At 41.5% G+C, this 25,547-nt stretch overlaps 1 protein-coding gene across 1 annotated transcript in view; it reads left to right on the top strand.

The window, feature by feature from the left end:
- The window catches only part of MROH2B (maestro heat like repeat family member 2B), a 104,126-nt gene that overhangs the window by 30,912 nt on the left and 47,667 nt on the right, over window positions 1–25,547 (top strand). The window contains exons 7-18 of the mRNA XM_075542646.1: window positions 4,273–4,413; window positions 4,953–5,045; window positions 5,136–5,205; window positions 6,646–6,759; window positions 8,167–8,240; window positions 11,038–11,160; window positions 12,214–12,327; window positions 16,261–16,417; window positions 16,539–16,579; window positions 17,264–17,405; window positions 18,007–18,050; window positions 21,874–21,981. Of these exons, the coding sequence (XP_075398761.1) occupies window positions 4,273–4,413; window positions 4,953–5,045; window positions 5,136–5,205; window positions 6,646–6,759; window positions 8,167–8,240; window positions 11,038–11,160; window positions 12,214–12,327; window positions 16,261–16,417; window positions 16,539–16,579; window positions 17,264–17,405; window positions 18,007–18,050; window positions 21,874–21,981 (1,221 nt within the window). The remainder of the gene's footprint in view (window positions 1–4,272; window positions 4,414–4,952; window positions 5,046–5,135; window positions 5,206–6,645; window positions 6,760–8,166; window positions 8,241–11,037; window positions 11,161–12,213; window positions 12,328–16,260; window positions 16,418–16,538; window positions 16,580–17,263; window positions 17,406–18,006; window positions 18,051–21,873; window positions 21,982–25,547) is intronic.

Genomic DNA, 25,547 nt, shown 5'->3' with positions numbered 1-25,547 from the left:
ACAGTTCATACATATACATACATCAATTGTATAAAGCACATCTGTACAGTCCCTGCCCTAATCATTTTTTTCTCCTCTTTTCTTTTTTTACATTTTATTAGGGACCCATACAACTCTTATAACCATCCATACATATACATACATCAATTGTATAAAGCACATCCATACATTCCCTGCCCCAATCATTCTCAAAGCATTTGCTCTCCACTTAAGCCCCTTGCATCAGGTCCTCTTTTTTTTTCCCCTCCCTCCCCTTTTCCCCCCCCTCATGTGCCCTTGGTAATTTATACCTCGTTATTTTGTCATATCTTGCCCTATCCGGAGTCTCCCTTCCCCCCTTCTCTGCTGTCCCTCTCCCAGGGAAGAGGTCACATGTGGATCCTTGTAATCAGTTCCCCCCTTCCAACCCACTCTCCCAGCATCGCCCCTCACACCCTTGGTCCTGAAGGTATCATCCACCCTGGATTCCCTGTACCTCCAGCCCTCATATGTACCAGTGTACAGCCTCTGCCCTATCCAGTCCTGCAAGGTAGAATTCGGATCATGGTAGTTGGGGGGAGGAAGCATTCCAGGATCTGGGGGAAAGCTGTGTTTTTCATCGGTACTACCTCGCACCCTAATTAACCCATCTCCTCTCCTAAACCCCTCTATGAGGGGATCTCCATTGGCCGACACTTGGGCCTTGGGTCTCCACTCTGCACTTCCCCCTTCATTTAATATGGTATATATATACATATACACATATATACACACACTTATATCGTTGTTGTTTTTTTTTTTTTGCATGATGCCTTATACCTGGTCCCTTGGCACCTCGTGATCGCACTGGCCGGTGTGCTTCTTCCATGTGGGCTTTTTTGCTTCTGAGCTAGATGGCCGCTTGTTCACCTTCAAGCCTTTAAGACCCCAGACACTATCTCTTTTGATAGCCGGGCACCATCAGCTTTCTTCACCACATTTGCTTATGCACCCATTTGTCTTCAGCGATCCTATCATGGAGGTGTGCAGTCAATGATATGATTTTTTGTTCTTTGATGCCTGGTAACTGATCCCTTTGGGACCACTCGATCACACAGGCTGGTGTGTTCTTCCATGTGGACTTTGTTGCTTCTGAGCTAGATGGCCGCTTGTTTATCTTCAAGCCTTTAAGACCCCAGTCACTATCTCTTTTGATAGCCGGGCACCATCTGCTTTCTTCACCACATTTACTTGTTCACCCACTTTGGCTCTAGCCGTTGTGTCGGGAGAGTGAGCATCATAGAGTTCCAATTTAATAAAAGAAGGTATTCATGCATTGAGGGAGTGTTTGAGTAGAGGCCCAAGGTCCTTCCACCACCTTAATACTTGACCTATAAATATAGACACATAGATCTATTTCCCCATCTTCCTATATATATTTGCATGTACATGTCTTTGTCTAGACCTCCATGAATGCCCTTTGACTCCTAGCTCTTTCCTCCATCTCCCTTGACTTTCCTCCTGCCCTACTACCATGCTTCATTGCCACCTGGGCTAGAGTATACCTCTTCTCTAAGCAACCTTACCCTTGATCATTTCCCACCATGCCTGCCACTCCCCCTTCTCTACCATTTGGGGTCCCATGTTTTTCCCTTGTCCCTGGGTTTGTTAACACCACTTCCTTACCCCCCCTACCCCCCCACCCCAAGTCCCCCGGGAACTGTCGGTCCCATTGTTTTTCCTCCAGATAGTTCATCCAGCCTGTCCTATTCAGACAGACCTGTGGAGTCACTAACATGCACGAAAACAAGACAGAGGAAAACAAAGCAACAGTATACAACCAGACAACAAAACAACAAAAACACACCACTGACAAAGAACAGAACAAAACAGTTCACAAGAGAAAAGCTTGTAGTTAGTTCAGGGATCATTTGCTGGCCCTTAGGAGGGTTTTCCAGTCCAGTCTGTTGGGGCACCACGCCCTGGCCCCAAAGTCCACTTTCAGCATTCCCTGGGGACCTTGCCACTCCGTTCCCTTGCTGTTCCGCTGCACTCCCCCAGTGATTTGCCTCGGTGTGGTGGGATCAGGTCAGGTGCAATTCCCACACTGTGTCTCCGGTGCTGTCCCCTGTATCGCCCTTAGTCACTGAGGGGCATCATGTCTCATAGTAGGGCCAGCCATGTTGTTCTCTCTGTGGACTGGCTGCTCTACTCAGGAACATCATCATCACGGCCTGGTGGGCCAGGCTGTGCTCCACTCTCTCCTCCTGCCCCTTCATCTGCTCCCGTGTGCTCTGATCAGATATGTCCATCTCCCGGAGCTGCAGAGTCAATGTCGTCCTTTGGAACACATTCTTTTCGGGGATAGATGAAGATTTTAAGGATGGTCAAGTGCAAATACAACTTTTTTTAACATGACAGGAAATTTAAACTTGCTATTAAATTTATATCAAGTGACTATTAAGTATCCCTTATAGTGCAGTGGTTATGTGTTAAGCTACAATCCTCATGGATGGCAGTTCCACAGGAGAAAAACTGGGCTTTCTATTCCTAATAAATAGTAATAGCCTTGGAAACCTACAGGGGATCACTGGGAGTTAGCATTGACTCAATCAGTAGTGAGTATTATAGGTGTTGTTGTTCCTGTTAAGTGCCATAGAGTCCGTTCCAACCCATAGTAACCCTATGTACCATGTAACAAAACACTGCACAGTCCTGTGCCATCCTGAAAATGGTTCCTATCCCTGATCCCACTGTTGTAGTCACTATGTCAATCCATGTGACAGAGGGCCTTCCTCTCCTTCAATGTCCTTCTCCAAGGACTGGTCCCTCCTGACGATATGTCCAAAGTATGTAAGACATAATCTTGACATCCTTGTCTCTAAGAAGCACTCTGGTCTTACTACTTCCAATATACGTGTGTGTAGTGTGTGTGGGGGGGGGGGTGTCCTTTTAGCAGTCTATAGTACTTTCAATATTCTTCTCCAGCATTACAATTCAAATGCATCCATCCTTCTACTGTCTTCCTTATTCAATGTCCTAACTTTAACATATTAAAGAAAATAGAGAATATCATGGCTTGGGTCAGGAACATCTTACTCCTCAAAGTAACATCTTGTTCTTTAATACTATAAAGAAGTTTTGTGCAGCATATTTACCTAATGCAATACATCTTTTGATCTCTTGATTCCTGCTTCCATGAGCATTAATTATGGATCCATGTAAGACCAAATCCTTGACAACTTCAAACTTTTTGTTATTGTTAGGTGTCATCAAATTGGACATGGCTCATAGGAACCCAATGTACAACTGAATGAAATATTGCCCAATACTGTACCGTGCTTACAATTATTGTTATGTTTGAACCCATTGTTGAAGCCATTGTATCCATGTATCACCTTGAAGATTTTCCTCCTTGTTGCTTAGCTTCTACATTACTAAGCATGATGAAGTCAGCTACAAGTCATCTTGAATTTCCAGAAGTCCCCTTTGATGTACTCCTCTCATTATTGGATTGCTGTTTTTGATTATTTGTACTGGTAACTACTAGAAAGGGGGCATTAAAATAGGAGCAAACATTGAGAGGAGCATCTCTATAAAGATGTCATGATGTAGAAATAGAGGCAATGTAGCGATAGCTTTAGCTTAGGTTGTATGTAGCTGTAGCTCTCTACACCAACCAGCTGCTTTAATTCAATCCAGATTCATGGCAGCCCCATGTGTGGAAGGGTAGAACTGTGCTCCGTAGGGCTTTTAATGGCTGTTGTTGTTTTTTAAGAAGTAGATTCCCAGTCCTTTCTTTGGAGGTACTGCTGGGTGGATTGGAACCATTGGCCAGTTGGTTAGCAGAAAAGTACAGTAAGTATTTATACCACTCCACTTCCATCCACTGCCATCAAAAAAACATACAGAACAAAGTAGAACCGCTTTTGAGGGTCCCAGATGCTACATATCTTTACAGGTACAGAAAGCTTCATCTTTTTCCCAAAGATAAACTGACAAGTTCAAATCACCTTCAATTTCTTGCAATTGGCAGCCCAACATTTTATCCATTTCACCACTCAAGGACTCATAAATAAGCACAGATGTGTGTGTACTGAGCACTGTATAGATACATGAATGTAATAATCTTAACCTAAATATTTTAGAACTATATGGTTACGGTTCGTTATATCAAGATATGTCTTATGACTTGTTATGGCTGAAAATGGCAAGGGGAGTTTATCAGGAATACATATCCTTCCAGTATTTGAGAGACGCATAAAAATATAATGTAAGGTTAGGAATGGTGTTTGGTGTTTGGTGCCTCTACAGACTCTGGCCATCGTTAAGGCCCACGGCCCCACGGTGAGTCTCCTGCTACACCGGGAAGATTTATGTGAATATGCCCTGGACCAGGTGCCCTGGCTCCTAAACCAGTACAAAGACAAAGAAGTTGATTTCCATGTCACACAGGTAAGAGCCACACCCTAAAAGATTTTATTCCTAAGGCCACTTGCAACCACTCAGGATGATACTACATCCCGGGAAGATGCATAAACATAAACCTTTATTTGGGCAATTGAACGGAAACACCTGAGGAAGGATAGGAAGTACATGTTTATCCCAAGCTGCTGAAACAATGCTACAAAGTGATGCTTGTGGGGAACACGCCATTGAATTGATTCCAACCCTTGGCAGCCCTGTAGGACAGAGTGGAACACGACTGCAGTGTTTCCTAGGCTGTCACATTTACAAAGCATGTCACCAGGATTTTTCTCCCTTGGAATGACTGGTGGGTTCTGGCCAGGAACTTTCCGTTAGCAGCCAATCGCTTCACCACCAGAGCTTTGGGAGAAAGGTGGAAGGGCCAGAATTATTAGAGAAAACTCATAACTCCATGAAGATTATGGATTTGTTCTCCTCGCAAAGCATCAGTTCATTGTCTGCTTTCCACCCAGTGTGCTGAGGCTTTTTGGGCAGTCTGAAACTAACCTTTGAGGCCTTTCCTTTAGAGTCTTAGACAAATACTGAGTGCGACCGTCCTTTATGATATTGGCCTTCCAAAGCACTTGAGAAGATCCATCTGTCTCAACTTGCTCCAACAGGTAAGACAACCATGATGTCAGATCTGATTGCTGATTTTTAACTGGTTTTCCTTTTTCACGTCTACAGCCTAATATTCCCTCCCTATTCAGGTCTGCAGAGTCCCAGAGCCTCCAGAGAAAGAAAATGAACTTGAAGCTTCAAGCTGTTTTCTTATTTTAGGTAGGACCCAGCAACCTGAGAGTTTTCCAGAGAAATATCTAGGCGGCATCTCCAAGTGATAATAGCAACCATGGTGAAGGGTGCACACACTGTGGCTTCCGTGACTTACATACCCATGTAAAATGGTCTTCCGGTGCCTGTTCCTACCCCCACATGCTCCCAAGAAACGACAATCACCCTAGTTTGCCCAGGATTCTAGATAGGATCGTCTCTAATCCTAAGAAGTCTTGGGCATACTAGGATGAGATGGCATCCCGATGGGTAGTACCTTTTTGGTTTGCTTTTGTTTTTCCTGGTATTTGGGATCGAGACTGTGTCAAACTCAAAGTCACCTTTGTGACCGTCCACGAAGCACCCCTCCTTTTCTCTCTATTGTTTTCTTGCTCTTGCAGCACAATGCTCCCCCAGACCTGGTTAGATTTTCTGATCCAGGTGACCGAGCAGGCACCAAGCTTATAGAGTCGGGAGATGAAACTGGTCCAGCATGCCCTGAAGACAAAGGACAGCAGCAGCCATGCCCGTCCTGCAGCCCGACACACCACACGCCCCGCAAATGTAACATTTCTACCACTTCATTGTATTTCCATTGTGATCGCTGAGCCTTCTGCGTCCATACTTCCTTCTTGCCTATTCTCCAAACTACTTTCCGACACAAATACATTTGCTCCAGCCAAGTGTTTCGTCACTCCTCCCCGTGCCCTGCCCTACACCCTCCATCAATCTTCACTTTGCAGCTGGGTCTCTACTTACGAAACTGTCAGTTCTTGTCCAGTTCCATGCTCTTCAGGAAAATCCAACTTTAAAAAACAATAATAGCAACGGCTGTCGTTTATCAACCACCTGATGCCGACGAGGCCCTGTCATATATCATTTAGTTCTGTGTATGAAGAAGCTGTTTATGCACAGAGATTTGAACATTGGGTGCAAACTAACAGAATAGCAGGAGTCAAATGCTGGGCTTGCTGAATTTAAGCCACCCGTGCCTCTGTGCCTTTCCCTCCTGCTGCTTCTAAAATCCTTTGGGACTTGTTTTCTTCACCATTTGCTTTAGGATTTAATGTTAGAATGACAATAGCAATGGTATCGTGGTCTTTCATGGCAAGGTCAGGGGTGTGAATCCCTCTGTCCACAGGTCATAGCACCCTACTGACTTGAAGGGGCCGCTTCAGTACAAAGGAACACAGCACTGGAGGCTCCACTCTTTCTCCTTCTTCTGCAGTCACTTTCAGAAACCGTGAGCCGAGGTATAGAAATCCCTCGCAGTGACCAAGTTGCCTAATTAATTCTGTCGTACTGAAGAAGACTGGCTCATGAGATCAAATTGCCAACCTCAAAATTACTTTTAATAACCCTCACGGAGTCCCCTCTTCCACTTGCAGGTAAAGTTTTGCCTAAGAGAAAATGGAGTTCTTATCACATCAATGTTTCTTAAATCTACAGCCCACTCCAACCCCGCAGACCTGGTGGAATTTTTTGATGAACAAATAAGAAGCAGTAATGAAGCCATCCGAACGGGGGTCTTATCTCTATTAAGATCAACGGTCAGTGCTGAGGGTAAGCAAGAAGGAAAAAGTCACAGTGGTTTATTTTGAAGCAAGAAACAAACTGTCGCCAACGCCTTTTCTAGTCCCAACCTGTGTCTCTGAGATGTTCACACACCGCTTGGCCTCTTAAAACAGGCATGTTCAGTTAACTCACTCGTTTCATATTTGTTCTGGAAGGACCTCGTTAAGATGGTTGAATGGAATCTTTGAGAATCAGCTGAATAATTTAGAATATCTCTAGTAAATTGGTAAAATGACACCCCCCCAAAAAAAAAAGTAGAGGTGGGTAAGGTGGCACCACATTTGAGCGATCGGTACAGTTCAGAATAGCACACTTTCAAGAATTTCCAGGTTTCATTGATTCTGAGAACCATTTGTTTTTGTAATATTGGAATGAATTTTAAGCAGACATCTTTCATTTTCTTTTTCAGTGAAATGGAAATAAGTGTGCATCTAAAATTTGATGATATCTTGGATTCAATAAAACATGGTAATTCATTTTGCACGGTACGATATGTTGTTGCGGTTAGGTGACACTGAGCTGATTCTGACTCACAGCAGCCCTGTGCGCACCAGAACAAACACTGCTGGATTGGCTGCTGCCTCCGTCATTGTTCTTAGGCTTCAGCCCATCGCTGCAGCCACTGTGTCAATCATCTTGTCAAAGACCTTCCTCTCTTCCACTGCCCCTCCTCTTTACCGCGCCCGATGTCCCTCTCCAGGGACCGGTCTCTCCCACTACTAACATGTCCAAAGTACTTGAGACAAAGTCTTCCTGTCCTTGCCTCCAAGGAGCATTCTAGCTGTACTTCTTCCAAAACAGACTTGATAGAGGTTTCTCAAGCTCAGTTAGCACTGGGATTTATTGAAGAATCGGCAGATAAACACAAAGGCAGTCTCATAACATTTAGAGCTAATCACTTGGGCCTGGTGGATCTAATCCACCATTTTAAATAAGATACGACAAAATTCAGTAGGTAACAAAAGAACCAGCAAATATTCTTGATGTTTAGGAAAAGAAGAAGACAGGAAGAAAGTGAGTAATTGGATTTTAAGGACAAAAGACATTGGGCTGCTGACCACAAAGTCGGCAGTTCAAATCCAGAATGTCTTTCTACTCCTATAAAGTCTGAGTTATTTTGCAGCAGTTGAGTTTTTGGGTTTTGATTTTGGGGTTTTTTATTGGACAATGAAAAACTTTTCAGTTATATACCCAAACTAATTTATTTTTTAATCATTCTTAGAAGAAATATGCTGCTGTTGTTGTCGCTACTTGACATTGAGTTGGTTACAGCACTTCCCAGGCCTGCGCCATCCTCACCATTGTTGTTTGATGCCGATGTTGCATCCACCGTGTCAATCCATCTCCTTCACTACGTGCACTGATTTGGTCTCTCTATTTCCCCCTGTCTTTCAGAGCCCAAGTTGAGGGAATACGTGACTTCAATTGAAAGAACAGTCAAGGTTGTCACGAGTGATCACAGTGTAAAAGTAAGAGAATTGATAGATATTTTTATTTGGTTAATGGTAGTTTTAATAAGTGAGATGGGATTGATTTATAAATAATCTAATTCTGTAAGCAGCTTATGAGATTGCTTTATAAAGAACACAGTAACCAATTCTATATATATATTTTTTAATGCTGTGTTTCCCCATAAGATAAACTACACCAAAGCAAAGCTCTAAAGTACATTCCGTTAAGGGCCTGTTCAGTATAAAATAAATGTTTACCTATGTCATCACCATGACGTTTTCCTCACATAGGTCAGTAATTAAGTGGTAATTTTAAAGACCCTCTATCTTCCCTAAATACTGAAAGCAGGATACCTTGGACATCCTCTTTTCCAAAAAGGAAGCAGTTCATGTAAGTCCTGCCAGAGCAGGTTGCTCAAATGCTTTCTGGTAATCATTCAAATAGTTGATGTTAGAAAAGATATAAACTTAGGCTGAGACAAGTCAAAGAGTCGTTTGCTGTGCATGTGTGTAAATGTATTTATTTTTGTTGTTTTTAGTGAAAATCACACTTTGTTTGAATTAAAGTCCTACATAGAAGCCAATGAGAAGGAAAAGCTCTGAGACAACTATGAATGAAATAACAAAAATAGGCAGCAAAACTGCAATCATTACCCCCCCAAAAAATCTAGTGGCTTACCAATTCAATAGAAGAAATAAGAGCGGAGGGTAGCGTAAAAGAGCAGAAGAATTTTAAGAAAAGCCAGCTACCTAGGCATCTACTACCAGATGACCCTGCCTTCCTGATCAAAGCCATTCTTTTTGTTTGTTTGTTTATATCATTTTATTGAAGCTCTTACAGCTCTTATCACAAGCCATCCATCCATCCATGTGTCGTGCACATTTGTACGTATGTTACCATCATCATTTTCAACACATTTTCTTGCTACTTGAGCCCTTGGTATCAGCTCACTTTCCCGCTTCCCCAACCTCCCCCACGCCATGATCTCTTGATAATTTATAAATTATTTTTCCATGTCTTACACCAACCACTGTCTCCCTTCACCCACTCCAGTTGTTCGTCCCCTGGGGACGGGGTTAGATGTAGATCATTTGTTTTGAGCTCCTATCTGTAGCCATGTACATGCTCTCGTCTAGCCAGATTTGTAAGGTAGAACTGGGATCATGGTCGAGGGGTGGAGGAAGCATTAAGAGCTAGGAGAGAGTTGTGTATTTCATCAGTGACTGTTAACTCTTTATGGGAGCTGAAAGCCCTGCCTCTCTCCTGCTGAGAGGTTTACCGACTCCAGATCTTGCTGGTAGTGGCTCAATGCTAACAGTGGGGAGGAGGAAGCATTAAAAGTCATTCTTTTCTTTACACCCTGCATTACAGGAGCCAATCATTAAAGGATTGAAAATTAGCTTTCTGTCCCTAGGGAGTCAATTTGATAAGCAAATTAAAACCAAATTGTTAAAAAGTGACAGTGCAGGTTCATAATCTCTTATCCTGAACCTTGAGGTCAGATATACTTCAGAACTCATCGTTTTATAGATTTTTTAAAAATTATTATTACCACCGTAGTTCACCATTAAATCCATTTCTATTTCTGCAATACAAGTGTAAGAATATAAACTTTATATTGACCAAATAAAACTAATAATGGCTTTAAATCATGTTAGGTCTTTCCATCAAGTGAATTGGAGTCAATAAGAGCTGGGGAGAGGGAATCGAATGTTCAAAGTCTGCTGGATTTTGAAATTGTGGATAGATACTTGTGGATGTACTTCAATATGCTGTCATCACTGAGGACCTAAGAGTGAGGCTATAGAGTTATCTGTACCTTGTGTAACAAAACCAACAGGATGGCAGCTGCCGAATGCCGAGTGTCACGGGGCGAGTGACTCCCTCGGGACTTTGTGGCCCTTTCCACGTGTCTTCACCGACACTGTTTGCTTTAAACTTTACAGTCTGGTTCTCCAGGGTGGTGAATAAAATGCAACATGACATCTTTAATTTTTTTTAACAAAACAGTATTTTATTTATAGTAAAATTTGAATATTTGCAACCATTTAAAAAATGTGTGGTGCTATATGCTAGCCTAAGTTCCCACAATTTCATAATGTGGAGTAAGAGGAGCATTTTCTTTGGGTGCTTGGGAGATTTTAAATATGTTAAAAAGTTTTCATGATAATTTTTCAATCAATCATAGCCAGTAGATTATCGCATATTTATTTATATACAGTAAACAGACCAGTCAAGTTATACTACTCTTTATAAAAGCTAGGGAGCCATGGTGGCCTAGTGGTTATGTATTGGGCAGCAAGGTCAGCGGTTCAAAACTTCCAGCTACTCCAGATGAGAAAAATGTGACTTTCTACTCCCATTGAGAGTTACAGTCTCAAATAATTTAGAAAAGGATATCGATAATGGTTGTACAAGACCAAGAGTCTAATCAATGGCCCTGAATTATACAAGAAGTTGTGGAATTGGAGAATGTTTTCTTGTGTATATTTTTGCCACAATTAGAAAAAAATAATTACATGAAAACCAAGAGGACAAGGAAGAAGAAATTGTTCTAGAATTGAATATAGCGACAATTGTACAACCCTTCATGATATGATTGAATTATTGCATTGTATGGCATGTGGATGAAGTGCTAATGAAATTTATTATTTTAAGTTACAGTCTCAAAAACTCACAGGAGGAATCCTACCAAACTCTTTACATGGTGTTTGGTTATAAACATTGCAGGAAGGAAGGGGTTAAAGGAAAAACGCTAAATTTCGGTTATACCTAACATAATAAAATTCTGAAAATACATTTTTCTGACTGCAGGTGAGAAAGTCCGTTCTTCTCCTCATTCAAACCATGTGTGAAAAGAGCTACATCGAAGCCCGGGAAGGCTGGCCGCTGATTGATTATGTCTTCACCCAGTTTTCAACCGCCAACAAGAATCTGGTATGGACAAGGGCCCATGTGAAGCAGTATGTGCACTGGGTTTCATAGCTGATCCAATCACATATGTGGCAGTTATATTTCCACCTCACTAGTTCTATTGCTAGATTTTCAGCCTTTAGTTTTCTCAGTTCCTTTTTACCAATATCACTGCTAAATTGTACGAAACACAGACAGAACCATTTGTCATATAAGCTTCTCCAATTCATAGTGATTGACCCGTTAAGAGACCTGTACTCTGTGGGTGTTCAGTGTAGATTTTTTGGAAGTGGGTCACCGGGTCTTTCTGAAGCACCTCTGTGTGGACTTGAACCTAAGTCAGACATATTGGTTATAGTCAGTGATTCTATAATAAGCACAAGATATGTTAAAAAAAAAAACATTTTTATTTTCGGAAGGATGAGACAAGTGGCTTTCAGTGGCTGGGATGGGGAAGGGGTACAGAAGCACGGAGAGAATGGAATGCCTGAGAAAGAAACGAAAGAGAGACCTATGCTCCCACACTGGTGCCATCTCCCTCTAGACAAGTGGGCTGGAAAGCAAGTGTTTAAGAACACAGCCATCCTAGCAAGTTTAGCACAAGAGAAATAACTGTCCACCGCACTAGGAGGCAGCATCTTTGGAAAAGTGTGCCCAGAGAAGATTGCACAGGCCTGAGGAGTAAGGAGCCCAGGTGGTGCTGGGTGCTGGGTGTTGGGCTGTTGACTGCAATGTTGGTGGTTCAAACCCAGCAGCCACTCGGTAAGAAAACGAGAAGACTGCTCCCTAAGGGATCTGTAGTCTCAGAAATGCTATTTAGGACCTGGCGGACTGTGAGACAAAATTCACTAGATGGCAAAGAGATTGACTGCTGTTCCAGAGCCCGCACCGTTTTTGCTTTTATGTGTTAGCCGTGCCTCCAAAGGGCCCTTGGGGACGAAGACCACTCACTTCCATAAGCCCCTCCAGTGAGGGCCTACAACTGCCACATCAGATTCTAAGAGCTTATTCAAGTAAGGTCCACGGGGAAAGACAGTCAGGATTGTTAGCAAGTGATTTGTTTCATCTTTCTTAAAGGAGAAATTAATAAAATCTAGCTCCCATGAGGACGAAAAGGGGGAGAAATGCGTCCAAGAAACCAGCCTCGAGGTGTTAAAAACCTTGGACCCCCTGGTCATTGGAATGCCTCAGGTAAGGATGCTTTGTCACCACTCACAATTGACTTCGAGGTAGACTAAGAACATAGATGAGATATGAGGTCAGATGCAGCTCCTAGAAACCGCAGCGTGATGGAGTACTAGAAACGCAAGCATGGACGGGCACGGAATGCGATCACAGCACTGGGCGTAGGTGCTGGGCTTGGTGGTTGAAAGTCCAAGTGGACTCCAAGGTTCCCATTAGAATAAGGAAGTTTTCAAGAGACACTAAATATACTGACTAAAGACACTGGGGGTGTTCCAGATACTCAAGGCAGGAAACGCAGAAGAGTAACAGTGTATTTATCTGGGTACTTTAGAGAAACAAATCCACAGCAACTCATGTGTAAGAGAGAGTTTTACCTAAAGGTTAAGTGACCATCAAAAAATAATCCCAACCCAGTGCTGCCCAAGCCCACAAATCCAACATTAACCCGTTAACCCATATGTCCAACACCAGTCCACAAAGTCATCCTCCATCTCACAAAACACACACAATGACACCGACTGCAGGAGGACAGCTGAATCAGTGAACGTGTAAGCATCTCAGCGCTGGCAGGGGTCTCCACATGGCTGCTCCAGCACCCAGGGCTGCATCAGGTAGGTCCATGCGGCTTCTCTTTCAGGATGTCTTGCAGGAAGTGAGCCTTGCCAGCTGAAGCAGGGAACTGGCTAAGGCAGCTGCACCCTGGTGCAACCAACACAAAGCAAGAGACCCAAGAACTAGAAAGGCAAGGCCCATGGAGCCTTTTATCCCTCCGCCCTTCAATTAACCCCACATGTGTTTATCAGCCATGTTGGCACAATAAACTAACTAACTCAAACAGCAATAGATTCTCGACCTTGTCCCAGTGGGTCTCCTATGAGAAAGTCCCCTGCCCCCTTGCAGCTTTCAGAAATATATGGGGCCTTTTGACTGGTCACACTGACAAGGGACTTACTAGGGGCACTTGTAAGTGAAACTCGGGATAATAACATAACCTTCATTACCTGGAATAGTCCTTCTCAATAAAAAATTCCCTGCTCAAAATTCTAACAACCTCACCATGGGAAACACTGGTCAACATCCACTACATCAAGCACCTGAATAAGAATATACTATACAGTAATTTAGTGGATGTGCTTCATCAGCATTTCCAGACTAAAAATAAACCAGAAAGAAGGAAGAGACAGTCCAGTTCTGAAAAACTACCCACTGAAAACCATATGAACAGCAATGGAACATTGTCTGATCTAGTGATGGGTGATGAGCCCCTCCAGGTGGAAGGTGTGCAAAATATGAGCAGAAAGAGCTTTCTCCTCAAAGAAGAGTCCATCATATTTTCTGGAAGGAGCAAAGCTTTCAGGACCTTCACTTGCTGATGTGGCACCACTTACAATGAGAAGAAACTGCTGAAAACATGCATTAATACTTCGAATTCCAGAAATATGAATCTATGACAAGTGGAAATCAAAAATGAAATGAAACTCATAAAATGTCATACCTTAGGCATTACTGAGGTGATCTGAGCTGCTATCAGCCGGTTTGAATTGGACAATCACATGGTTTATTATGCATGAAAATTAAAGAGGAAAAGTGTCACATTCATTGTCAAAAAGAAAATTTCAGATCTATATTGAAGTACAATATTATCTGTAATAGAATAATTTTTCATGTGTCTGCAAGGAACACCGGCTAACATTATCATTATTCAAATGCACATGCCAAACACTAAAGCCAATAATGACTACATTGAATTCTACACATTTCTTCAGTCTGAAATTGATGCACTATTCAAGCAAGATGCATAACTAACAATGCATCAGTGCATTGATAATGTACCGGTAATTACTGACGACTGCAATGGTAATGTTGGGAACGCATAAGAAAACACATCTCTACTTTAAAAATCTGGCCTAGAGGATAGAAATTATAATCAGATCACATGACACAATTTTGTGAGACTAAGGATTCATTTGTTGCAAATGCCTATTTTCAACAACGTAGATAGCAACTATGCACAAGGCCCTTGAAATACGGCACACACAGGAGTCAAAACGACTACATTTGTGGGAAGAGGTAATGGAGAAGCTCGATATCACCAGCCGAATCAAGGCCAGAGCCCAACTGTGGAACAGACCATCGATTGTTAATATCCAAATTCAGGTTAAAGCTGAAGAAAATGGAAATAAGTTCAGAAGAGTTAAAATACGCCTTTGAGAATGCCCCACGTGAGTGTCAAGAACACATTGAACAGTATGAGCTGAAGGCCTGATGAGCTGTTGGCGGACCTCAAGACCCCCATGCATGAAAAAAAACAAGATCGCTACACGTACAGGAAAGTAAGAAAAGAGCAAAATAATGTCAGAAAAGACGCTAAAACTTGCTCTTGAACTCAGAGAAGCTAAAATAAGAAAAAAAAATGATGAAGTAAGAGTTAAGCAGAAATTTTCCAAACTCAGCTTGAGAAGACAAAAGCAAGTATTTTAATAAAATGTTGAAAGAGAAGAGAAGAATGTGTTTGCAAATATCAAGTTGAAAGACCCAGGGGCGAAATCCACGTCTCGGGTTCAGATACTGAAGGTTTCTATGGGCAAAATATTAAACAATGTAGGAAATGTCAGAAGATGATGGAAGGAATGCACCGTCACTGTACCAAAAAGCATTGGTTAATATGCTACTTTTTCAAAAGAACTCGTAGTTTTGAAGGTAAAAAACCCAATCTGCACTCAACACATTAGTGAAAAGCAAGGTTCCAGGAATTGACTTGAATGCCAATTGAAACATTTTACCACACCAATGCATAAGTCGAAGCACTTGCTCAACTATACCAAGAAATTTGAAAGATAATCAGGTGGCCAACTGGCTGAAAGAGTTCCATATTTCTGTCTAAAGAAAAGTAGCACCACAGAATGCAGGAATTATTGGGAAATATCCTTCTCATGTGCAAGTAAAATGTTGCTGAAAATATCTTACAAACGACTGCAGCAGTATTTGCAGAGGGCTTCCAGAAATCCAAGCAGTATTCAGAAGACGGAAGGAGGGCTGTGTGTCCGGGTTAGAGCCTTTTACCGTGTTTAGTCAAGCTCTGTGCTGAGCAAAGGATCTGGAAAGCTGGGCTTTTTCTCCTTTCCTTTTTTTTCTTTTTCTTTTGAAGAGCCAGTCATCAAACCTGAAGTCGGATAGGACCCATTAATGACCTGTGATGTGCAAGACACACAGCCTTTCTCGCCGGAAGTGAAAACAACTGCAGGCATTTTCTGATGCAAATCAAAGCCCTCACCTTCACTGTGGATTATGCTCCAACATAAAGAAAATAAAAATCCATACGACTATACCAAGAGTGTCTTGTTTAAAGGGAAAAGATTGAAGTTCTCAAAGATTTTATTTTACTTGGATTCACAATCAACATTTATGGAAGAAGCAGTCGAGAAATCAAACTATGTATTGCAGTGGACCAATCTGCTGCAAAAGGCCTCTTTTAAAGTATTTAAGAGCAAAGAATTCCCCTTGGAAATCAGAAAGGTGAGGCTTCCTCTCACATACTTTGTACGGCTTATCAGGAGAGAGCAGCCCTGAGAAGATCATAGTGCTGGGTCGTATAAAAGGTGAGTGAAAAAAGAGGACGAACTTTAAAGATAAGGATTGATGGACACAGTGGCTGCATCCATGGGCACTTTAGAGCCTGAAAACATTGTGAAGATGGTGCAGGACTGGGTAGAGTTTCCTGTCTAGGGTCACCATGCGTCAGAACCAACTTAATTGCACCTATTGACAAAAACATGCGGAGGTTTTATTTAATAATTTCCTTTGACTTCGTTTTGCGAAGGACCGAATAGCAAATGAGAGAAACATTTCTAAATCAGAGAAAACTACACAGTGAGGACCAGAGGGAAGTAAAGGAAAACAAATAAACAATCCCTGTATCTTGCCTTGTGTTTTTCACAGGTGCTGTGGCCAAGACTTCTGACTTTTGTGGTACCAGCAGAATATACAGGAACTCTGACCCACCTGTTTAATATTATCAGAATCCTGATCATGGCAGAGGAGAGGAAGAACCTTAATGGCAAAGAGTCAACAGCACTTGTCATCTCTACCGGAGCTGGTTTGTATATCCACAAAGTGAAACTGTTCTCTGACGAGACACTTATTTCATCTCGTATCCAACTCCAATTTTAATTTCTCAGCCCCCCACAGCGCTAATGAAAACCGTGTTCTCTTTCTAGTGAAACTTCCTTCACCACAGCAGCTACTGGCCAGACTTCTGGTAAGTGAGTTACAAAGAATGAACCTGGGACAAATAGAAGCCCATAGAGACAATCAAGTTCCAAATAAATATTAATGAAAACTACATATGTATGCCAAATAAAAATTAAATGACATATTAAATCATCTGCTACACCGCTGACACTCAGGAAGCTTTATTATTGGCAAGTTTATCCTCCCACGATGAAGTTATTTTTGAACTTTATAAATTTTGAAACTAAGCATGGACTAAATCTGATCTGTAGTCCATTCAGCCTTCATATTGATTCATTTGATTTTTACCTTCTCTCGCTTTGGCCTTGTCTGTATCTATGTGCCCCCGCACTATTTCCACATGCCTTTATGTAACTAATAGTTGTATCTGAGTATTGCACTTTTTGTTTATTTCTGGTTGGTGCCTCCTCCTCCGCCTCCTTTTCCTCCTCCTCCTCCTCCTCCTCCTCCTCCTCCTCCTCCTCCTCCTCCTCCTCCTCCTCCTCCATTATCTGCAGTGGAAGGGCAAAAATAAGAAGCTGGGCTGTGGAAATATTAGCTTGGTTCTAGAAAAAGTCAGAATCAACGTGCTGATTTGCTGGAAGACTACCCAGTTCAGGAATCAAGGAAATCCGGACAAAGGTCAAATAAGAAGGCAGTGGGTCTTTTGAATGCCGCTGAATTGATTAGCACTTTCCATTGCATCCTTCAGGTGATATCTATGCTTGCCAGTTTAGGGAAATTGGTTGGGGCTGGTGCAGTCGGACTTTTGAAGGTACTTCCTGAAATCATTCACCCAAAACTGGCCGAGCTCTGGAAAACACGCTTGCCCGAACTCCTGCAGCCCCTGGAAGGTACGAGGGAATGGGTCCAGGTCTTCAGGCAAGGAAGCAACAATAAGAAACGAGACTCTTAATGCCTGGGAGAAAGCCATCACTGTTTATTCTAGACAATGAAAACAGTGCATGTGATACGATGGGGAGTTATCTAGATACTCCACTTGACTATTTTCTATTTCTCAGCCCAGCTCTCATTCGATAAGCGGGACCCAGTGGATCCCGTCCTTCGCAGCTTCTTTACTTTTGTTCCGGCCAGTTTTCTTCCTGCCGGTGGTATTTTTCTAGAAGGCTGTTATAACTCATTCAGGTTCAAATTCTGAAAATGAGGTCATTTCAGCACTGAGTGTTTTAATTTAAAAGAGCCCTAGATTATCCCCGCAGCTGGCCCTTCACATTTTGAAACATTGTAAATGTCATAGGAAATGGTTTTTCTATATACAGAAGGAGCATGATGACATGGAACCCCAACATGCACAGAGTCCCGCAAGGAAAAATTGAGAGAGAGAGAGAGAGAGAGAGAGAGAGAGAGAGAGAGAGAGAGAGAGAGAGAGAGAGAGAGAGTGTGTGTGTGTGTGTGTGTGTTAATGCAGTCATTGAATCAGATTTCTCTTTCTAGGAAAGAATGCTAGCATAGCACTTTGGGAGACCATGCTGCTTCAGGTAAGGGTGCCTTCTAGATTTACTGTTGAGGATGGGGTGATGTAACCAGCTAGGTCCTCATCTTCCCTGAAAGGAATTACACTTTGAAAGACACTATTGTGCGTCCCCTCTGACCAGGACCAGGGGTGTGCAGAGCTTTACTGTCACGCAGAATGCACTGGAAAGGGGACTGCTGAAGGGTAAATGAGGTGAAGGGTGGCACCCTATCATTTGAGCTGCCTTACAATCCATTTACATTTGTTCTACTTTTTAATACTTTTTGCTTTTCAATTGAGGCTTCTTATCTGTTTTACTTTGTTGGTGTTGCCAGTTTTTTAAATGTTTTTCTGTATATTAAATCCAAGATATGAATATCACTAGGCATAGTAACTGGATTAACAGTTGCTTGGGCGTATGGTGAGGGAGATTGGGGGGAAATGAGGAGCTAATAACAATATGTACAAGAAGGAAGAAAATGTTCTAAAATGATCAGTGGTGATGATTGTCTACTCTTCTTGATTTAACTATTGTATAATATGCGAATTATATGCCAATAAAATTGTTTAAATTAAAATGTAATGCAACCAAAAGGCAGTATTAAACATTTCCTTTTCTTGGAAGAACTACTAGAATGCTAGAATTGTTTAATGACTATGCCTTTTATATCACAACTTGAGCAAATAACCTTGAGTCTTCAAAAGGCTCTTTAATGCCTCGAGGGTGGTTTCGTCGATTTCCCTTACTCACATTTTTATCTGTGCATTCATTAAGACAATAATTACCACGTGGTTTCCTCTCATTCCAACTACTTTCTCTTCCCACTCATAAAAATCACAAATCTTACTTGGGTATTCCTAAACACTATTCTTTTTCTTTATAAATGAGCTTCTTGCTGTCTTTCCCCTGATATCTAAAGACTAACATGAAACATTGTGATCCTTTTCCATAAAATACTCTCCTCTCACAAACCTTATAGACTTCACCACTAAACAATACCACAGAGCCCAGTCCCAGAAATGGTAAATTGTAGGCAAGGGTTGGCTGTTGGCGGCCGGTCTGGTCTAAGGATTATAACTAATATAATCCAAATCTAAAGGAAGGAATTGTTTCAGAGCTTAAATTATGAACCACCTGGTTTACAGAGGCTGTAAATGACAGCGGAAGCCCCAAATCCATTTGCAGGGTCTACACATGGATTGTGCCTCGACTGGATCACTTCTGACCACAGTCAAGGGATGTAAATAGACCTGTTATCGGGCAAAGAAGATTCCAAAGTTGATTACGCCAGATATAGTTAGGTTAAAATATTAAAATGTAATATCTTATCATTTGATCTTCCCCTTGACCCATTTTAAATCTGCTTCAGTTAAAAAAAATGACAAGGAAATAAAACACACATGAATTAAGCCCCTGGGGATCCCCTCTTACCATGGACAGAGATGTAAACAGCTTTGCTAACATGCAGAAGGCATTGGAAAGTGGATTGTTGCATATGCCGTTATTTTAAAATGTGTTGCCCTGTCATTTGATTTCCCTTTTTGATCCATTTAAATTTGTTCTAGTTTTAATATGTACTGCTCTGTTTTTAATTGCGGTTTTATCTGTTTTTCATTGTTATTGGTGTTAGTGTTTTTTGATGATTGTTTTCCTGCATATGAAATCCAGGACAGATAAGTGTATGGAGACAGTAACTAGTCACTGGATTCACGGTTCCTTGGGGGATGGCAAGGAAGGTTTCAAGCTAATAGCCATGAGGATAAGAATGAAGAAAATGTTCCAAAACTAATTGTGGTGATGACTGAACAGGTCTTCCTAATGGTGAACTTTTGAATGGTGTGATATGCAAATTATATTACAATGAACCTGTTGGGAAGGAAGAAAATGTTGGATATTGGCTCTATAAAGATTTCAGGAACCTACAAGGAAGCCACAGAATCTATGGACAGGAAGCTTTTAGCGGAACTTCATCTTCCAGACCACCTACACTGAAGTACCTAGGGTTTCTTCAAATTATCCTTCTCAGTAGCCTTTCCTGAGACCGGCACCTCCTATCTCAGCTCCTCCTACAAACAAGATCGCTGAGATTGATGCTCAAGAACTTACATGTTTCAAACGCCCCCACAAGTGACATTTACCCAATATAAAACTTTCCAACCACAGCTCTACTCTCCCGATCCTTCATTCTAGGGTCCACTCACCATCCTAGATCCTTACCTCTTTTATCTTCTACCTTCCTCAACATTCTCGCCTTATTTTCTTCTGCTGCCCTTTTACGATAGCTATTTTCCCTAGAAACTAAGGGACTATTTCCTTTCCTAACAAGAAATTTTAAGAACAATTTTATGCCTAGTCCCAGTCTTGAATATGGCTCTAGTCTACTGTTTCCTGAACTATCTACAAGTATTTTCTTTAAGATCTTCTACTTCTTTTGTATAAAGAACCATTAAATAAATGCATACAATCTCTTTCATTGCTCTCAGCATTAACTGTAAATTTATAAATTTAAAGTAGAGAAAATATGTAAGAAGTTATTATATCTTATTTTGAAAATTTCCATGTAATTGTCCTCCAAAAAGATGAAAACCTTTTAAATTTACTTCTTTGTTTGTTCAACATGATTCAGACTCAGGATTATTGATCAAACTAGGAATATTTAGTTACAAAAGTAAAGCCTGGAAACTATTCATCAAATTGGTTGCTTAAGATGTTTTGTTTTGTTTTGTTTTTTCAGTTATGAGGTATATTAGAGAACTTAATAGGTTATAATTGAGGATCAGAAATGCTCAGGATATAGTTCTTTGGTCAGGACAGCCTCTTCTAAGGCATGCCCATCGTCAGGCTTCTCTCTGGCCCTTACTAGGCCCCTGTGGCCTCTGCCCTGCTTGGACAGTGTTAGCACTGTTAATGAATGCCCAATGGGCAGCACACTTCACCAGAAGTCTCAACTCAAAAGTACTCATCGCAAGCTATGTGGTTAAACTAATCCAGCACTCGCAATTAAGTGCTTGAAGACACCTTACTCCGATAGCAAGTCTCTTGTCTAAAGGCACTCAGCAAGACATTTAATTTTGATATTCTGAAAATATCCCTCCCCACTTAATGACGTAGTTAATTAAAAAAACCTTATTAATGGGTTATTTTTTAGCCTATTTGACATTGAAGAGTATTAACTTCAATTGAAGCTTCAACTAGGATTTTCTTCTATTTTGTCTTTCTTGTATTTATGTTTAAAGCAGGGAAGAGATGAAGACACTGACATAGAACTACATCTATTCCTCACTTAGTGACTATCTTATTACCCAACATTTCATATTTATGTCAATAATAAAAGATTTACTATCTTGTACATTAACAAAGCATGACGTAGTAATAAACACCAAAGTGCAAGGTGAGAATAATGCTGCTTATGATGTTTAAGTTTATGTATCAACTTTTCTAGCCTATGATTTTCAGTAGTTTCGCATTTCTGTAATAATGTAATTTGCGGTTGTGTAATGAAATAGTTATCTTCCATTTTGTGATCTGATATGGTCATCCTCCATTTTTGTATAATACCATTTTTATGTAACAACCTGGTCTTTGGACCCTTACCATATCAATAAGTAAAGAGTGGATATATTCCCAAATTCTGTATATGTTACTCTTAATGAGAATTCAGAACATAATGCTGGTGAAATGACTTTTAAAATAAATCAAGAGGAAATTTTCCAAAGTCAGCAGTTCTTTTATGGGGAGAAAAATACTATTTAACATATATTTGTATTCTTTAAAAATAATGAAAGTACATCAAAGAAAAACACATTAAATATTTGTATTTACATCTAACTTCCACTTCCTACAACAGTTGCTCAAAGAAACTTTATGGAAGATCGGTGATGTGGCCTGGACCATTCAACTGAGTCGTGATCTCAATCATCAAATGGCAGGTTACAGCAACACCTCCATTGAAAAGGTTGGTTTTTCAATTAAGGTTTCTCAAGCAACCTTGGTTTCTACCTTGTGCCCCAAAACTGGCTGCTCAAGCGACATCTTATTTATACTACAACTAAAACGAGGGGAGAGTGCTTAGAAAAAAGAGTTCCCCTTCTCTTAAGGTCACTTCTCCAACTTGTTTGCTATATCTCTCAACATCACATCTGGCCGAAACACGCTCATGTGACCACATCTATATGCAAGGAAGACAGTGAAGTGTAACATTTACAGGATAGGCATGTGTCTAACTAAACTTAAGCATTCTGTTTTAAAGGATAATAGAGAATGAATACTGGGAGGAACATTGCAGTTCCCGCTATAGCACCGGTAAATATCAACTTATGATTGCCACTCAGCAAGACTTGCAAGTCTGTCGCACAGAAACAATTTAACAAAAACTTAGAGTGAACGGGAACCTCAAAAGTCAGTTCTTGTTTATCTCCAAATAGCCTCTACTTAACCCTTCATATTGTAGCCATGATTGCAAGTACAGATTGAATCCAGTTTCTTCTTTTCACTACTTACGTAGCTGCTTTGTTGTCATTGTTATTGCTGTTGCCCACGGGTCAGCTGCACCTCATGGCGACCATATTTACCGCAGAGCAAAATACTGCTGGGTCCTGCACAACTTCATGATCGTGGTTACGCTTGAATTCACTGCTGTGATCATTTTGTCACTCCTTTTCAGTGAGCATGTCCTACATTTTCACCGGCAACCTACTTTGCCTACCTGCCAACCTACTTTGCCTACATGATGCTCTTTTAAGCAAGTTAGTCAGATGCTTTCTGTCTTCCCTTCTGAGGAGCATTCTGGTGATATTTCTCCTAAGGCTGATTTAGTCATTCTTCTGGCAATTCAAGGTGTATTAACTAGACTTTTTCAGCACTGCCGTTCAAATGTGTGACAGGTAAGTCTATTGTACCAACCTGGCCAATAGGAACATGTGGGATTAATCAGGTCGCAGTTTGATTGGAGGGCAAAGAAATAAATGGCTCTGCAAGACCCGCCTCTCTCTCCCTTGCTCTCTAGTGATCAGACGGCGCTGGAGTGTGTGTGAAGCTGTTGTAACTAGCTCTCTGCCTCAACCTGTGAGCTGCACTACCTGCAGGCCAGGCCAATTTGGGGATACTATCCCTAGAGCTTGAGGCTCCTTTGAGACCTGCTTCACCATGCTCCTGGTGTGTACTTTGCTTGAGCTTGAGGCTGATGGATTCCATCGCCTTGCGTTGCTTGTGTTAGATACCCCATCAGGGTCTGCTTCGCTAAGCTCCCAAGCTTCTGACTTTTGGTGACCCACCCTGTTGCCTATTGACTGTGGGCAGACTTTGCTTGCATTGCCTCAGGAGGATTCTGCTGTCTGCTTCTTTGACCTTGGACCCAGCAGCCCATGTGCGTTGAAGGACTTCCAGTATATTAATTGTTCCACAGAAATGCGTTGAACTGACCTCTCTGTACTGCTGTGTGGACTAATTAGTTGTTATATTCCTTCTAAATGTATAAATATATATCTCATAGGTGTCCTGGTTTCATTTCTCTGGAGAATCCTGCCTAATATAAAATGCACCAATTCTTCTGTTTTGGTTTTTGGTGTTCAGCTTTCGTGAGTATGAACTGATTGAAAAGGCCCTGGCTTGGTTGGATCAGACACAATGTAGTCATCAAAATTATATACTTTTTTTTAACTTTAAAGGGGTTTTTCAGCATTTTGCCCAATGCAATACATAATTTGAGATCTCGACTTCTACATCCATGAGTGTTGTCTGTAGATCCAAGCAAAATGAAATTAGTAACGATTGGTGGGAAAGTGGTTGTGTGTTGGGCTACTAACCACAAGATCAGCAGTTTGAAACCACAAAGAGCTCCTCTGAAAAAAGATGGGGCTTTCTACTCCTTTAAAGAGTTACAGTCTAGGAAACCCTCAAAGGCAATAGTCCACTCTATTATACACTCAGTCTGACAATAGGTATATTTCTATCCCTGATCAATAATAAGGGTGGATTCACTGGAGGCTTAATACACATGGGGGTCCCTGTAAATAGGTTTGGGTTTGTGTTTGTCATCCATGGCCGTCTACAAACCAGGCATTCCAAGTTAAACCTCTAATATGTTCTCTCTGCAATCCAGGAGTTCAGAATGTATGCACTAATACCATTCCCTCACATCACGCATCTGTCATTTATAAATGTCCCTGACTCACTTTAAAGGCGCCATTGTCATTTTATTGGAGAACAGTATAGATCATTCCCATGTGGGATGGCAATTTTGTTGATAACTCACTACAAATTCACTAACATTGAGTACATTGTGACTCACAGTGACTTTTCAGGACAAGGAAGACCTTCCCAGGGGTGGAGGTGGGGGTGTCCAAGATTAATGTTACTGGGGTTAAAACAAAACAAAACAAAAAACCTCTTTATCTCATGGAGCATCTGATTTTGAACTGATGACCTTGTGGTTAGAATCCCAAGATTTACCCACTACACTACCAGGACCAGTAGGTAACTTTGCACATATCATCAGGAAAGCCCAGTCCCAGGAGAAGGACATCATGCGTGATCGAGTGGAGGGGCAGCAAAGAAGAGGAAGTACCACAATGAGATGGGTTGACACAGTGTCTGCTGCAATGTGCTCACGCATGGGAATAACGTGCAGTGTTTTGTTCGGTTGTGCATGAGGTCGCTATGGGTGACACTTAACAACAGCACCTTACAACGGCTCTGATTCTATTGATGTTGTGCCCATTTGCAAATTGTGCCTCTAGGTTGCCAAGCATCATTTCCTTCACCTGGGACGAGTCTCTCCTGATCACCTATACAAAGAATACAAGACAAAGTCTCGCTGCCCTTGCCTCTAAGGAGCACTCTGGCTGTGCTTCTTCCAAGATAGATTAGTTTGCCCTTTTAGAAATCCATGGTACTTTCGTTATTCTTCACCAGCATGACAACTCAAATGCACTGGTTCTTCTACGACCTTCCTTATCCAAGGTCCGACTTACACATGCATAGGAAGCAACTTAAAAAAAACAGCCACTGGGGTCTTCAAGGCTTGGATTCAAACAAGCAGCCATCCAAGTGATCAATCAACCAAATCTACACAGAAGAAGCACACCAGCTTGTGTGATCCAAAGATGACAGTTAAAAACTCAAATATGGTCATGAGAAAAGTATTAGACTAAAATTATGAACACTCAATCTGTAGAAGGCTGTGGACAGTGAGAGCCCAAAACCCATCTGCAAAGTATAGAGTCAGACTGGGCTGCTGGCAGGGCCACTAGAGCCCAAGGCAAGAGTCCCCGAACAGCCTTCCTAGCAGGAAGAGACCATTGTAGCCTTGATTACGCTGGATGGAACTCAATAATTGGGAGTTGATCTCCCTATAGACACCACCTGAATTTGTACTGTGTGTAAGCATCTCTTAGTTGTTCCATGACCGATTTCCCCCCAGCTTCTTGAATATTAATTGGGTTATTCTCCCACTGATGTATTATTTGCATTTTGTCTTTATATTAATATGATCTTATCCTTACCACTTTAGAAGAAAAATAT

This window comes from Tenrec ecaudatus, chromosome 2 (assembly GCF_050624435.1).
Source record: "Tenrec ecaudatus isolate mTenEca1 chromosome 2, mTenEca1.hap1, whole genome shotgun sequence".
Classification (NCBI taxonomy): Eukaryota; Metazoa; Chordata; class Mammalia; order Afrosoricida; family Tenrecidae; genus Tenrec; species Tenrec ecaudatus.
This window is presented reverse-complemented; position numbering and strand designations above follow the sequence as displayed.